Source organism: Styela clava, chromosome 5, assembly GCF_964204865.1.
Source record: "Styela clava chromosome 5, kaStyClav1.hap1.2, whole genome shotgun sequence".
Classification (NCBI taxonomy): domain Eukaryota; kingdom Metazoa; phylum Chordata; class Ascidiacea; order Stolidobranchia; family Styelidae; genus Styela; species Styela clava.
Genome location: NC_135254.1, coordinates 11,274,339 through 11,289,928, shown reverse-complemented (window position 1 = coordinate 11,289,928; position 15,590 = coordinate 11,274,339). Strand labels below are relative to the sequence as shown.

General features: G+C 33.6%; 1 protein-coding gene across 1 annotated transcript; it reads right to left on the bottom strand.

Annotated features, from left to right (window-relative positions):
- Positions 1-3,085: 3,085 nt before the first annotated feature.
- LOC120344492 (LIM/homeobox protein Lhx9-like) lies at positions 3,086-12,971 on the bottom strand. Its single transcript, XM_039413736.2, has 8 exons — positions 12,798-12,971; positions 12,147-12,325; positions 11,615-11,819; positions 11,121-11,259; positions 6,560-6,726; positions 5,686-5,899; positions 5,000-5,090; positions 3,086-4,468 (listed from the first exon to the last, which is right to left on the bottom strand). Exons 1-8 carry the CDS (start codon positions 12,942-12,944, stop codon positions 4,087-4,089), a joined length of 1,524 nt encoding a protein of 507 aa, XP_039269670.2. The 5' UTR covers positions 12,945-12,971; the 3' UTR covers positions 3,086-4,086.
- Positions 12,972-15,590: the final 2,619 nt, after the last annotated feature.

Sequence of the window (15,590 nt, the reverse complement as noted above, 5' to 3'; positions counted from 1 at the left end):
AAACAAGCAGAAAAAAGTTTTGAATCTGATTGCGTTGATTCTGTTAAACTGATGTGCACTCGGGTTCAAAGTAAACTGAAAAATAGATGACATTGGAATTGCTTTAAAGCAAAAAGAAATTTCTCATAATCTGTATTATTTTGTTGTGTTCAAAATTTATCTTTAGTTCTACTGTGGTATTCACAACAGGATGCGGGATGTTATTATGGAATTAACAAAAATATATTTAACCTAATGACCCCTGGTGTTCCTGGGTCATTTTGACACCCTTCTATAATTTTTTTAATATTTCACCAACCAAAAATGCCAAAGACATCATTAATGTGTCCCTGAAAAGCTTATTTTCGTCGCTTACTTGGATTTTATTTGCCAAATCATATTTCAAATTGCGTTTTCAAACTTTGATCGTGGTTTTGTTTACGTGCTTGCTTAATTAAAATTCAATTTACTTGAAAAACATTTGTGTCATCTCTAGTTAGCAAATGGGAATACCAGTCGCAATTTTTTATTGTGAAATATTTTAACATTAACTAAAACCAGATTTTTTTCACGTGATTTACATCAATTTTATGTCTCATAATTTTTTATGACTAGGATTATTTTTCACATAACCCATTCAGATATTGTTCAAGAACGTTTATCAAAAGATTCCTATTCTGTGAATTGATAATTTATTTAAATTTTCATTAGCAATAAAATTTACTTTCTGTTCAGTCAAGTTTATTATGATTTATTAACGTTATGTTATGTTTGATTGTTTGTGGTTATTTCAATCAGAATATAGAAATTCAGTAATACAGAAAGCAATATAGCTTATAAAATCAGGACTTGAGAAAATAAATTTTAATGATATTTTCAGATCGATAAAGTATAAAATACAACATAAAAATTTTAGGATTTGTTAGGTTCAAATCGCAGGTTCGAATCCCGCGGGGGTAATTATGTGCCAAAGGGGTTGCTGGACTCTTCGCTACCGTATGGTGGTTCATGCAAACGCTGGTCGGTCACGGCTTCCTCCACCATCAAGTCTATGCATCTGCAACAAATACCTGGCTAACTAATCCCATGCCCGACATGGACTGGTACCGAACGAGAGACCGTGTTTCTCCATATGATGCAGCCGTTTTATCGACTTTCCCTTACTTGTGATAAATATGTAAATCTTATCCCGAAGCTATTCTACATCACTGATAAAATGATTACTTATGCACGCCCAATTATACAACTTGACACGTGTTCCTAACCGCCTGTCAAGTCACCAAGTCCTTCCTGAATATTTCCAGAAGTGTGGCGCATTAAGATGCTTGACTTCAAATATATTGTCTGTTTGTATTTACCTAATGCATGGGCGGTGAACCATCTTTGTATTTGCATTTCTTTCTGTTTCCCCACTGAATGATAAAATATCACAGACATTCGACATCATTATATTATATTTTTCGATATGCCTTTAACCACATATTTTTGTTATAATTATATCAAGATTGCTACTAATCAAAAATAGCGTTTTCATAGAGAAAAGTGTATTCTAGATTCATGTGTATGTATATCAGCTGCTAGTATATTGCATTGATATGCGACTGTGATGCCAGATTTAAGCATATCCCTTAACATTATATAATAATGAAAGTCGTCTTATGATATATTTTGAATTTTTCATTGGTTAAATCAATGAGCATGTGTGAAAGCTTGTTGTTTTAGAACAACTGTTTTTGTTGCGAGCAGAGTCTTAGTTTTAAACTGTATATAGAAAATTAACCATCTAATATATTTAGAGCTAGATTAATATTCGACGGTATATATTGAAGAGAAGAGCCATCAGACCACATGGTTGCGGAGGAATTCCCCACTATAGCTGCATTGCTTGAAGCGAAAGAGGCAAGAAGTTTGACAAATTTTGAAGGTGACCTTGGCTAGCCACATGGTACGGTAGATCGACCGTACTGTAAAATATTTGATACTACAGTTGCTATTTTTACTCCCGTTGTGACTAGACGCATATTCAGCATTGTTGCAGGACCTGGGAAAGCTTGAGCAATTCAGACACTGGCTTCGTTCAGAATATTATTTTTGGGGAAACTGTGGGTAAAATATTTCATTTTGGTTTCGTGTCTATTTATTTGAGCGTTGCTCTCTTATTTAGTTATGAAAATTAGCTCAGCTGCATTCTGCCACCTTGCGGATGCCCAAAGCTTGTAAATTTTCAGATTTACTTTAGACTTTACAGTTGTGACACATATTTGAATAGGTTTTGTAAACAAGTCTTGCTAAAATATATTTAATCTAAGTGCCTTTTTTAATATTTTTATTATTGAAAATATTTACGGGTCGAACAAATGTATAGGGTAACAGTTATTTTCAGTCAATTAACTGTTATCTCACTTTTGGCTCGCAGAGTATAACTGGAATATGATCTATAAAACAAAGTGAGGTTTTACAAAACTGTCAATATGGGATTATGTCCACTATATCCAATTAATCATCATTAATCGGCTCGTCGGTGTGGCGCATCGTGGTAAACGTTAGGGACACGCTCGCCACCGCACCTCTGATTATACCTTCCTTAAATTCGCAGCCTCGAATCCAATGCGGGATAATCAGAGGTGCGGTGGCAATCCAATGCGGGGTAAATTATGTGCGAGAGGATTGCTGGACTCCTCGCCGCCTTAGGGGTGGTTCACTTAACCTCCGGTCATGTACGGCATCCTCCGCCATCAAGTCCATGCATATGAAAACAAATAACTAACTAATCCCATACCAAACATGGACTGGTAACCGGACGAGATGCGGGGGTTCACCATATGATTAAGCCGTATTATTGGCATTCCTCTCCCCCCGGGATAAATATGTAAATCCTATCCTATCATCACTGGAGGGCAAAAAAGATCGTAGCTTAACATTCAAAAAGTAAATAAAATTCTCAAAACACCCGGTTCACTCACCGAGTTACGCATCTTAGTACAGGTACGTCGTTAAAGATAAGCCTGCCTTGAAACTTTCAAGCTACTATTTATAATGGCTGATCCTTGTACATGTTTAAACTAACTGCAACTCTGACCGGGTACTATACCGCAGATACTTGCGTGGAATAAAATATATATTTGTGTAGAGGTGATGCACACAATTATGAAGAATAGGTAGTGAATAAATTAAAAGAACATAACTATGAAGACAGCAAATACTACAAATCCGAAAAGTATCGGTATTGTTGTGAAAGACAGTTTTACATATAGCAATTATGAATAAATTATCACATGATTATACATAAAACTTGAATTAATTTTTATGTTCTGTTTTGAATTGATAAAATTTAGAATCGAGTGTTGTATAAGACAACAGACGATACCCTCTAGATTAGAATTGAAAATTTCAAAACAGCTTTTGGATAATATGAGTGTGAATATGTAAATGATATTTTTACTACAGTATTTGGTATTCTTCAAAATGAGAGTGGACTTTTCGGAGCCATTACTTGATATTTATCGAAATCAAGAACTACAAAAAAACACAGCTCACGTTGCTATAATACATCACATTTTTGGGACAGTAATAAACTGATTTTTATTGTAACAGAGATGGTGGAACAAGTTTCATCCAGCATGGATGATTATAATGATCGTTGGACGTAACAGTGATATACAGCATAAAAAATAAAATTTAAAACATTGCAATAATATCTGCCTGGCAAAAATTTCCTTTACAAATATGGCTCATAATTCGCATTTTATAGAACGTAAAATTGACATGGAGACACCTGAAAAAGCGAATCAAATTCACAAATATCATCAATACGGGACTCGATCATCTCACAAATTCAGATATTGTTTAGCGCTTTGCAGTTTATATGTAATTATTGTAGTTTAAAACTATCCTGCTAATTTTCGAATGAAAAAATCGGATTGGATGTGTTTGAATAGTCAACATAAAACAATGTAGCATCGATAGATGTTGTATACATGCAACTACTAGATTTTAGCAAAAATAAAAGTGTTCGTTCATAAGATAGAACTTGCCTAGATCCAAGGACAAACATAAAAATCGTAATCTAGGATTTCATGCACTGTTCCAATTTTGAAATAAACTCACTTAGTCTACGGAGTTAAAATTTTCATGTGGTACAAATTGGGTTGTATAATAATACTGTTGCTGGTGAGGCAAGAACCCGTTCCCATGTCGATCATCGAACAACCCCGTGGGGGCATAAATCATAGCGTTGGGCCCGTTTATGTTCCCGTTGTGCAACGGTTTATCACCATACTGTATATCAGAATGACCCAACAATTTTGTTGGCTGTAACGTCGGAGCTAATTCGTGGAACCCGTACACTGCGTTGCCATTTATTGAAGATGATGCAACTGACTGTATTACAGATGCTTGATTAGATGTCATACCCAGTGTACAATTGTTGTTAGAATCGGTCCCATTATATGACCAAGCAGTGTGAACATTGGAGTCTACTGTATCTGATCTGTTGGATAAAATTGAAAATTTGAATATAAAAAGTTATTGAAAGTTTGAATTGAAAAATGTCATATATATTTATGGGGTGACCGTACATTTGAACCCACGTACATTTGAACCCATGTGTATATCCTCGGGTTCAATCTATATGCGAGTGCTAAAACCCATGGGTTAGGGTTAGTATGGGTTCAACTATCCGAAAAACAAAAAAAATTCCATAGGTGCAACTTCATACAGGTGCAATTGTCATGGGTTCAAATGTACGTGGGTTCAAATGTAATGGAACCATATTTATGGTAATATTTCTGAAAAAAATCATTTAGATATACCACCATATTCAATATTTTAGAATATGATCACAGTTTTTTTTTCATTGTATCAAAAATGCATACTGTTATTTAGCAGTTGGAAATACGTTACTTTCATTTTAGTTTGCAAAATATCTTTCAATCTAAATTTATCATCACAATTCTTGACATAGTTCATTGAGATAAAATGTCAACTGAAGTCTGACGAAAATGATAAAAACATCACTTACCGCTGAGATACTGAAGACTCTTCCGACGATATGTTCGGAATGTCTCCGTTCAAAGATTCTACAGCAGAAGTATTGTTATCTGCTAGCCATGCTGTATAATTGAAACAATTAAATTGTAAACAAATACCTATATATACATGGTCTGTATGACAAAGACAAAAAAAAATTATACTTTTATGACTTATATATTTCGTGGAATCTTAATGTCAAAGAAATATATAAATGTCAATATTGCTTATCAAGTTCATACGAGACTAATTTGTCGCGTCGTTTATGTTATTTTTAGGTGAAAAAAATTTGACAGAAAACACAACCAGTGTGTCTTGTGATAATCAATTTTTTTTAGAATTTGTTTCCTTAAATCATTAGTTGATGCTTAAACAAGAGATCCGAATTAAATTTTTAGAGCTGGAAGGTTGTCGGAGGCCGCATCACTGCTCTGCAGTCAATGGTATCAGAAACAAGAAAATGATGCTCAAATCTATGGACACGAAAGCCAAGACGAAGCAGTAGGCTACAGGCAAATTTTCAAGTGATTGGTCTCGTAGATGATGAGAAAATCGATTTCACAAGAAGGAAAAGAAGAAAAGATTGACTAAGAAGAACAACAACATAATAACAAAACTATCCGTATGTACACTTTGTGTCTACTAAGTAAGACACGGGCATATTGAAATTTGTAATACCTTCGTCGTTTTCGCTGTTACTTGTGACGTCACAGTCACCAGTTTCATCCCCATTCATTTGATCCTCGTTTGAGTTTGTGTCTTTTGAGCTCTGGCCAGCTTGATCAGTTTCTTTTTCTATATTAGAATGTTCTCCTTCGTCGGATTTCTTGCACTCAACACCTTTCAAACCTTTACCCCTTCTATATTTGGCTCTTGCATTCTGAAACCACACCTGTGAAGTTACAAATTCAGATGTTTGTTAGAAGCAAACTACATGCTTGGTTCGTGAGCCCCGTCTCCGGCTTGCATAACCCGATTTTAGAATAATCTCTACAATGCATCACATCCTATGATCGTTTACATCGCTTTTTTTACTCCATTAAATATTATTGGGGTGGAATTTCATTGAAGAAGAAAATTGGAGTTTAAAATATACATAATATACATATTTTTTGGACACGAAATGGATCCTATTGTTATTATGTTCTGGTTGTGAAAATATCGCTTCTCTCTTCAACTACTAGACCAATTGCTTTGAAATTTTCAGTGGTCGAAGAATATTATTTTCACTAGAAAGCTATTACTTTTATTTATTTCATATATCTGTGAGCTATAAGGAATTCGTTTTTACTTCCAAGCTTGGTGTAATGACGCCATCAAAATTTAAAATGGGTGCCGTAAATCCGTGATCACATCTGAGTGATCTGGTGGTCAGACTACCGGTACTGTGGAAGATTTGATACCACTTTGTTTTGGCTTTCGTGTACATATATTTAAGCATTGCTTTTTTGTTTATTTTAAATTTTCATGATCGATATTGCATAACAATTGCGAATAACCACAATTCCAGTAATTTTTTCAAAATTTACTAATATACGTCAGATATCATTACCTGAAGAACTCGTTTAGTGAGTCCAGTTTCTTGTGCGAGTTGTTTCAAATCCTTAGCGTCTGGGTTACGGTTCATGTTAAAATAACTTCTCATGGAACGAAGTTGATGGTGTTTGAAACTGGTCCTCATGCGCTTTGTCTTTTGAGGCGGGAATGATTCTCTATAATCTAAAAGGGAAGGAGTGAAGATAAATGAAAGTGAATGAAGTTACCTAAGTTATTTGATTAAATAGTAGATCCATTTTTTCGGGAAGTATCAATACCAATTTATTATCATTAATTGGTTAGCAATGTGAACTTGTTTAATATCCATGGAATTTTGGGGCATGGTTTAAATACTACCAAAGTATATATTACAAATTCTAAACTATATATATATGTTTAAAAAATATCATTAATAAATGTTCAATGTTGTTAAATAATATTTTAAAAATTAGGAATGAATGTATTTTTACTGTTCAACGTCAATTCTGGTTGGGGCATATGACGTAAACAGACTCATAAAACAGAAGCCTAAAGTTGACACATACATGGCTCCTCATATATCAGTCACGCATGTGTGGGATTTGACCTGGAAGCTGGTCATGCACCAGTTCAAATTAAGATGGTAAAGTCCTCGTACTTCCGAGATGTCAATGCATCAGGTCAGCTGATCAATTATAATACTAAAAACTATATTTCAAAGATTGAATATTCTTTTGACTTTCAGTCAAAATTCCCTGGAAAAAAGTTTGGATTTCACATTGGTCGCTAAATGTCATATTAATTAAATTTATAGAAGATTTTAATAATGACGCAGTCTTGTCTAGAATATTTGCCTTCTAATGCCCAGATCAGTATAAGAATATTATTTTCCAATACGTGAACGGTAGAGAAAAATTTGATGTTTAGAAATTTTTCCAATTTCAACAAATGCGAAGTGTCGTTTTTTATGTTTCTGATTTAAAAAGTACTAGTAGAATTAAATTTTCTATCAAAGCATGTCCCTCACATGATTGTAAGGGACTTTACATTCCATCGTTCCGACTTTAACCCCCGCTAACGAGATCGACATCCGCAATCACCCAGACGGACAACCTAACCTGGCGGTCAGTACGGTCACGCACAAGTAGAAAGCAAACATTGCTGTGGTCACGACTGATTTCAATTTTGATTGATTTTTTACCAGATATCATCTAATATATCAGTTTTAAACAAACATGATTGATCACCCCCATGTTGGCCTTGAGTGGAAAAATGGCGACAGTATTTATTAAGATAAAAGGTTTCTTAAATATAATATTCAACTCTTTTCGTTTTGAGGATTGTTTTTTCCCTTTAAATACTATTGCATTATATTTCATAATCCATACCTTTTGTTTAATCCACAAATCGAATATTTAAAATAAAATTAGGTAATACTTGGTACTGAAATATTATACTTTGATTTTGTATATATAAGTATATATCAGATTTTATATATATATCACACATTTTTTAATAGTTCGATCGAAGAAGAAGAATTGTAGTTTTTGAAATGACAATATGATTTGTTTGTGTTTGCATAAGTATAGTTATATACTTTCCACTACGGGCGTTTATGAGATACATTACAACTATCAGATGTAACAAGGGATCGAAGCAATTGTACTGTCAATCACCAACGTAACTACCAACAATTCGACTCGAGCTCCGTGTATTTTTAAATTGGCTCATTCACTGGGTATTGTTAATTGGATTGAGTTAATCCGCTGCTAAATCTTCTTGTCTGGATCCGATCAGAATATTTATCGCTATATCACAAATCGACAAAACGGAAGTTTATGGCGTTGCGCAATATCTTCTTCAGCATTCAATCGAATTTACGCGAATTTCATATACAGTGAATCGAATTCGAAATTCCAATGTTAACATTTACAATTTTTACAATGCATCTTTACTAATACCATTAATTAAGTTGTTGCATAGATATTCAACAGTCATGACTAAACAACATGCTTACAATACAACTTTATTTCTTATTTTGAGAACGCGTTATATATCTTCGTGGAGAACTTTCTTTATTTGTTTGTGAAAGTTCACATTCTGTGGCGATCTTCGCGATGCCATAAATCGATTTTATATATAAGTTACCGAAACAAGATAGCAATGCTCAAATAAATGAACAGGCTAAAACAAAGTAGTACGGTTATGCAATCAGTAGACAACCAGTACCGCACTCTTCACGACTTCACCCGACCACAAAATAACAACGAACGCGATAGCGGAACAGATATAAAGTACGTAAATTTCAATTCTGATGACGTCACCGCCCAAAAAAAAACGAAATTTTCGAAATAAATAAAATTAATAGCAACCAATCGAGCAACTCTAAGCTATTGGTCCAGTAGTTAATGAGAAAATAGAGTTGCACAAGGAGAAGACAAAGGGCAATGCTTAACAAGAACTACAACAACAACAGAACGATCCATAATTATGACCATTTTGTGTCCAATAATTTACTGGGATCCTAGTTCAGTTTGTGTAATAAGGGGAGGGGTAACACCTATATTCATATTTTATGTATTCATTTTCGGCACTTGGTATCTTGTACACTTAATAAAGAAGCATGGAATAGTCTTATTATGGTTAGTCACGTTGTTACCTTTTTCGCGTGCGACATCAGAAAATTAATCATAGCTACAAAATCTCAAACACGACCGAAAAATCAATGACTGAGAAACATCGGACTATTATACATATCTAAAAGACATATACAACATAACACCACTAAATTTGGTGTGTTTCATGACATAAAATAGCGTGTATATCTTAGCAGGGGAAGATTTTTATTATCTGTAACAATGTAATTTACATTATGAGCGTATTCGTATAGGTTTTCAAAAAATTTAGGATACTAAATTAATATCTTATTACAATCCGTAGCAAGGAATGGTCACAAATTTAAAACTACACAATCAATTGTGATCGATTTGACTGATTTTTTTTTAAACTGTACATCATTTGTTTTTACCAACAGATTAGGTTCACCACACTTCACGGAATATGCGCGATTTCCTGTGAAATTTGTGCTCGCGAAATATTTTTGCCCTTGTTTTGTTTATCGCAATCCAAGGTCAATTTGTAAACAAAATGGACGTTGTTCTTTTTCGACGTAAAAAGCAAATGCGCATATGTACTAAAGTCTGTATAAATTAATAAACAAGATGAGGGCTATGGCATGCTTCAGCATGTCCAGATCTTAGGTTACTGGATTTTGGGAAAACTTAAATTTGGTTATGGCCAATTGTTCTTGTAAATGTCGGACAAGGTAACTTGTTTCTACACTGTTGCAATACCTTTTGGTCAATAATAAATTATTAAAAAAATGAAAAGTCTCTAAACCGAATGAAATTTTGAATTTTCGTAGAAAATTTTTGATTGGAGTAGTATTATAATACAAAAGAATAATATTTGAGCGAAATCACTGAAGTTTGGTTTAGGCGTGTAAAAATCCACTGATAGATTTTAGCAACAAGATACTCTTCTGTGCAATAAGCATGACTGAAGAGATAGAAATTTATTTGCTTTTCTTGTCACCCGTGTCCAAAGTATGATAAGATAAAAATCAACATTTATCTTTATATCTTTATTTACATTTTTACGTTGTCTGAAGTTGAAGTGCTTGGCAAACAGACTCAATTTACCTAAAGTTTGCAGAAAATAACTATAATTTCAGAATTTCTGTTCTATTTCTCGTCAAATTTTAAAAAATGCAGGGCAACTAATTTTTTCAAAATTTGATTTAATTGATCAATCATCTAGAAAACCGCTCTTTGGACAGGCAATAACAATTTTTGTTCCTGGTGTATATTATAAGTTGATCACTTAACCTAGGCAAACGAATTAAGTTTTAGTAAGTAGTCTATGAACTAGCAATAAAAGGTACTCCAGATGTAATGGAAATTTGAATCTTAGTATTTGCTGATTGCATACAACCTTGCAGTTTGTTTATCATAAGATTTCCAACTTGTAGCACATGGGAAATCTTATGTAAACGTATTGCAAAGTTGATAGTTTAAACCACAAAATCTGTGTTAGTTTGATCAATGTTGCCTATACAATATAACTTTCTCTTCCGTGCGGAGGGGCAAAGTTCAAATTGTATCTTTCTAGATGAATTTTTCTTGTGTTTAAAGGTCAGACGGATGAACCCACCTACGCGGGAAAAGTCGCAAAACAGTGATAATATCACGTTCAGCAAACATTGGGATGTAAACAAGCGATTTAAATGTCATCAATAACTGTCTATGACATTGTTTAAAACCTGTTAAGGTTATGAAGAATTGTTTCATCATGGTTTTTAAGATTGTCTAGATAACAAAGATATTGCGATATACATGCTTCAGGTCACTAACCCTGCGTTTCCATATAGCCTAATGGTAAATGAATTTGGATAGGAACAAAAATGCAGCAATGCGATATGCTAGATTGAGCCTTCACTAAAAATGTATTCTTTTGACCCGTAAAATTATTAATGTAAGATAAAGCAAAAATGTATTGAGCAATGGTTTATATATGCAGGAGGTTTCAAATTTAATTACCCGATCCATATGCCAATCCGCTTGTCGTCTCAATTGATAAAGATGGTTCTCCTTTCCGTTTCCCAGGTTTTCTTCCAGATTCGTCTTCATAGTAGGATGGAAATTGAGGGTTGGGACCATTTGCTTGATTGCAATATTCCTATAGTTATAAGGAATTTTAATTTGAAATACAACTATATCATAACGGATTAACACTCGGTGAAGATATTAAACAAAATATTGGAAAATATTACTGATATATATTAAGTCGATACATTATGCAGTGTTGGATAAAAATCCTGAAACCTCAAGTCATGATTATTGTCGAGTTACGAGCCACCCGAATAGCGAGTCGAGTCAATCATTACGCTATGTTTCATTAGTTGATGCCGAGTCCGAGTCATTTCACTTAGATGACATGCGTACATTCATATGGACAAATTCAGATGAAGTATATTACAATCGTATAGTTACATTTTCATCATCAATCATTATTTTTGTATTAATAATATTACCGCGTGTTTCCAACAGTTGCAGCAATGCAATCTTCCAGTGTCTTGATCAATGCTGAATCTTTCTCCTGGAACCAATATTCTTCGACAAGTTATGCATGTGAAACAAGCGACGTGATATATAAGCTCACGTGCTTTCATAATCAAATCTTCTGCGCTAATCCAACATCCGCATCCTGCACATGTACGTGAAGTTTGCAACCTAGAACTGGGAATTAATTAGATTAGTATTTTTTTCGAACATATCACAAATTGTAAAGAAATACTACTGTTAAATACTGATTGCAGCCGATGTGAAAATTAGTAAGGGTCAGTGCACAATAGCCAAGGCGCGATATTTCAACACTTTTTCAGTCGTGCTTCAAACATGCGCGCACTGAGTTCTATAAAATTAAAAAAAAAATAGTTTTCACTAGGACATAGGCTGGAAAAATCTATTGCCACATTGAACTATAAAATAGTCAGGGTTGGAATGGGTTGCAAAGTTGGACTGGGTTCAATTTTTTTAAGTTTTGTCTCAATCAAGCGTTCTTACCTGTAGTAGTCTTCTTTACACAGTATATTTCCATCTTTCATAAAACAGGAGTTTGCACTGTTGAGGGTGCAAGCACACATTGAACATTTTAAGCAGTCAGTGTGCCATGCCTTGCCAGTCATTAGAAGATATGACTGATCAAAAATATAGTATCCACACCCAGAACACACAGAAGGACCCTAGTCGTATAAAAAGGTTCATTTATTATTATTCATAATTCAGAATAGAAAATATATAAAAAAAATTGAAATTTTTTGACAGATGTGTAAAATATTAGTATAATGTACTATTGCATCGCAATAAAACACATTTTTTAGAAATCTAAAATCGAACTTTTACATAATTTACATAATATTGAAACACCGTATGCTGTCACGCAATTTCTGAATAATACCCCCTTTATACATACTCTAGTTTCATGAAAGGCTTCGATCATTGCATTATTATGCACCCGTTAAATCTGCAGACTTTTTTTATTACTACTGAAAAATTACATCGTAAATTTAAACCTTATATGTGGTTCGAACTCACATGTGAACTGAAAAATAAAACCCATTTGGCTATTTTATCTGATTCATTTCGGGTTGAGCTTCAAAACTCAACAATGAAACAGGAACAATTCTAAAATGGCCTAAAAATGACTCTATTTACCGGAGATTGTTCGTTGTGTAAACTGTGATCCTCAGGTGAAGTTTGAGATTCGGAAAGAACAGAAAACGCATCTGTCACATGTTCACTTGTCATGTCTTCTCGTATTTGCATATAACCTGTGGACGCCTCTTGTAGTTCCAATAACATCTTATGGAGAATAACAAAAATCTAAAACATCTGCAATTTGTAAAGTATAAAAAGAAATAAATTTTTGAATACTGACTCTTCACGTAATCGTTTTTCATCAAACCTGCTCGTTTGTTCAAAACGACATGAATGGTGAAAGTATAGAAAACAAAAAATATACAATATTTTCTACATGGCCCGACTGTAACTATTCTGGCTACATGACTACATGACCTCTATCGGAAAGTTTGTACTTTTCTATCCGAAAACCCGAAACTTCAGAAATAATATTTGTCTCAGTCATCCACTCCAGAAATAAAAAAGACCTGTCTATCTTATGAACGAAAAACGTCTTTAAAGGACACATCGGCGACATAATTTTCAGCCCGTCTATATTTAAGCCGTCCATTGTCAATAAATCCATTCAAATACGCCGAGGTTTTTCTATTGTCACAATTTTCCGGTTTTTATCTCCCCAGCGGGATATTCTACCTGTAAAAGGCGTGAGGACATTCGCTACATGATAAGTCTTTCTAATCCTAGTTAATTCGACCTCACATATTCTGGACGGCATTCCGCATTTGTACCAGTAAACATAAACGTCGATAGATGCATAAAATAAACATATCTCAAAATAAATTCCAAAGATTGAAATTTGAATTATCGTTATTTGAAATAATTTTTTTCAAATTATTCAGCATTTATGGTAAACCGTTTTCAAATATAGGATTATTTCAAACTTGAAACATTTTTGAAAAAATGATTATAAAGTCCTTCACATGACTTGCCCAAACTTATTCATTGTTCGATGATTTTGAAATTTGTAAGTATAAAATTTTGAAACTAAATACGTTTTGTTTTCATATTCTACATTCACAAAACTTATTTTGAACTTGACAAAAGGATACTTCACTATGGCGCCAATGCTATAATTCATAATAACTGTTCTTCACACTTGAAATGAATTCTTCACCACGAATATTTTTCATTAGGTAAAATACCACAACCCAAACCTATGTGAGTAAATTATGATTGCATATTGCAACGCTACAAGTGCAACAAGAAATACTCAGGTTGAAAATATTCTTCATCCGTTTAGTACTGGTTTATATAGTTCTCTTCACCTAACATCGTTTTTTAAGCATCTGTATTACACATAATCAGTGCATTTAAATGAAGCAAGGAAGCACGCATGAAATAACCACGATAGGCCGTCTGACGGTTCGCGTATGCATTTTACGCAAAGCCACTTATATTAGTACAATATCCTATCGACCGTTTCTAACCCTGAAAAAAGTTATATTCAATCCTGATTCATACATGATAATAGCACAGTTTTCTTTTGACTCAGACGCCATTCATGCTTGACTCAAGGATGATAAATATGAATGAACGTGAATGTTTTCACATTGAAAAATTCAACGTTCACTCTAGCGTAAGTTTAAATCTTATTTGTTTTCCGAATAAACCGATTTATTTTGGCACCCGCTGTTACGACATAAAAGAACAATAATATTGCAGTGAAAAGAATCGTGCGCATTCCCAGGTTGATGACGCAATTTCTTCAATGACGTCACGAATCCGAAGGAGCAAGTGGAAGTATAAGAAGAAAAATTTGTTATGTGCTAGTCCCTTTGAAATGATGTTTCTGAAGCTATCGGGAGTTGAAAGTTAAAACAAATGCCATTATAGTAATGCCTCACAATCTTCAAGAAGTGAAAATTTCAAATGATTACATGTAAAGTGAAATATGCCAAAATAGCACTTTCAGATCGACAACACTCCATACTAAATTGGTTTTGTGTTACCTTTTATATATCACTTATCATATATTGTGGTTGTACATTTTCAGTGGAGTCGGTTTAAATCGTTCTATGAATGAAAACTGGCAAAAATTTACAGTAAAAGCTGTACACATAAATACCCTAACGCTAACGGTTATTCTATTTATCTTATTATAAAAAAAATTCCAGTACAAAACCCAAAAAATGTTTTGTGCGAATCATTATTTTTTAATTACATTACATTTTTTAATTACAATTTTGTCGTTGTTTATTTAATATTAATTTATGGTTATTTTTTAACATTTTCGTGATTAGAATTTTGTAAATGATTGATGCTTTTTCGAAAAACGTATATATTCCATTTTGACAAAAATATGTAAATGAGATGTTTAAGATTCTAGTAGGTTTGCCACAATTATCTTACAGGGATAACATACGCATAAGAAGACCAGTAATGTTTATCTTTCAATTGCGTCATGGAGATGATTCGTTCGGCAAACAATCTACTAAACAAAATGGCGGGTGTAATAGGTGAGACTGCATTACACGGTACAACTGTCATTGTATATTTTGCGCAGAAATCTTTAATTTTGCTTTTCTTAATATGCCAAGAACTAATTACGAAATAAAACAAACACTTACATTTTGATTACCATATGGGCTATAGATTTAGATCGATGCATGATCACATGCACGTTTTGTTGGGACCTGAAACAAAAAAATGAATTACGAAACAAGCTAGCTTTCAAAAGCTTTTGCGAGAAGAAGGAACAGCTAATGCAGATAACTTTAATCATATATTTGCATACGATGATTTCCATAACATAATTATTGTGAGAAAATGAAATTGAATCCCCCCCCCCCCAAAAAAAACTGTAAACAT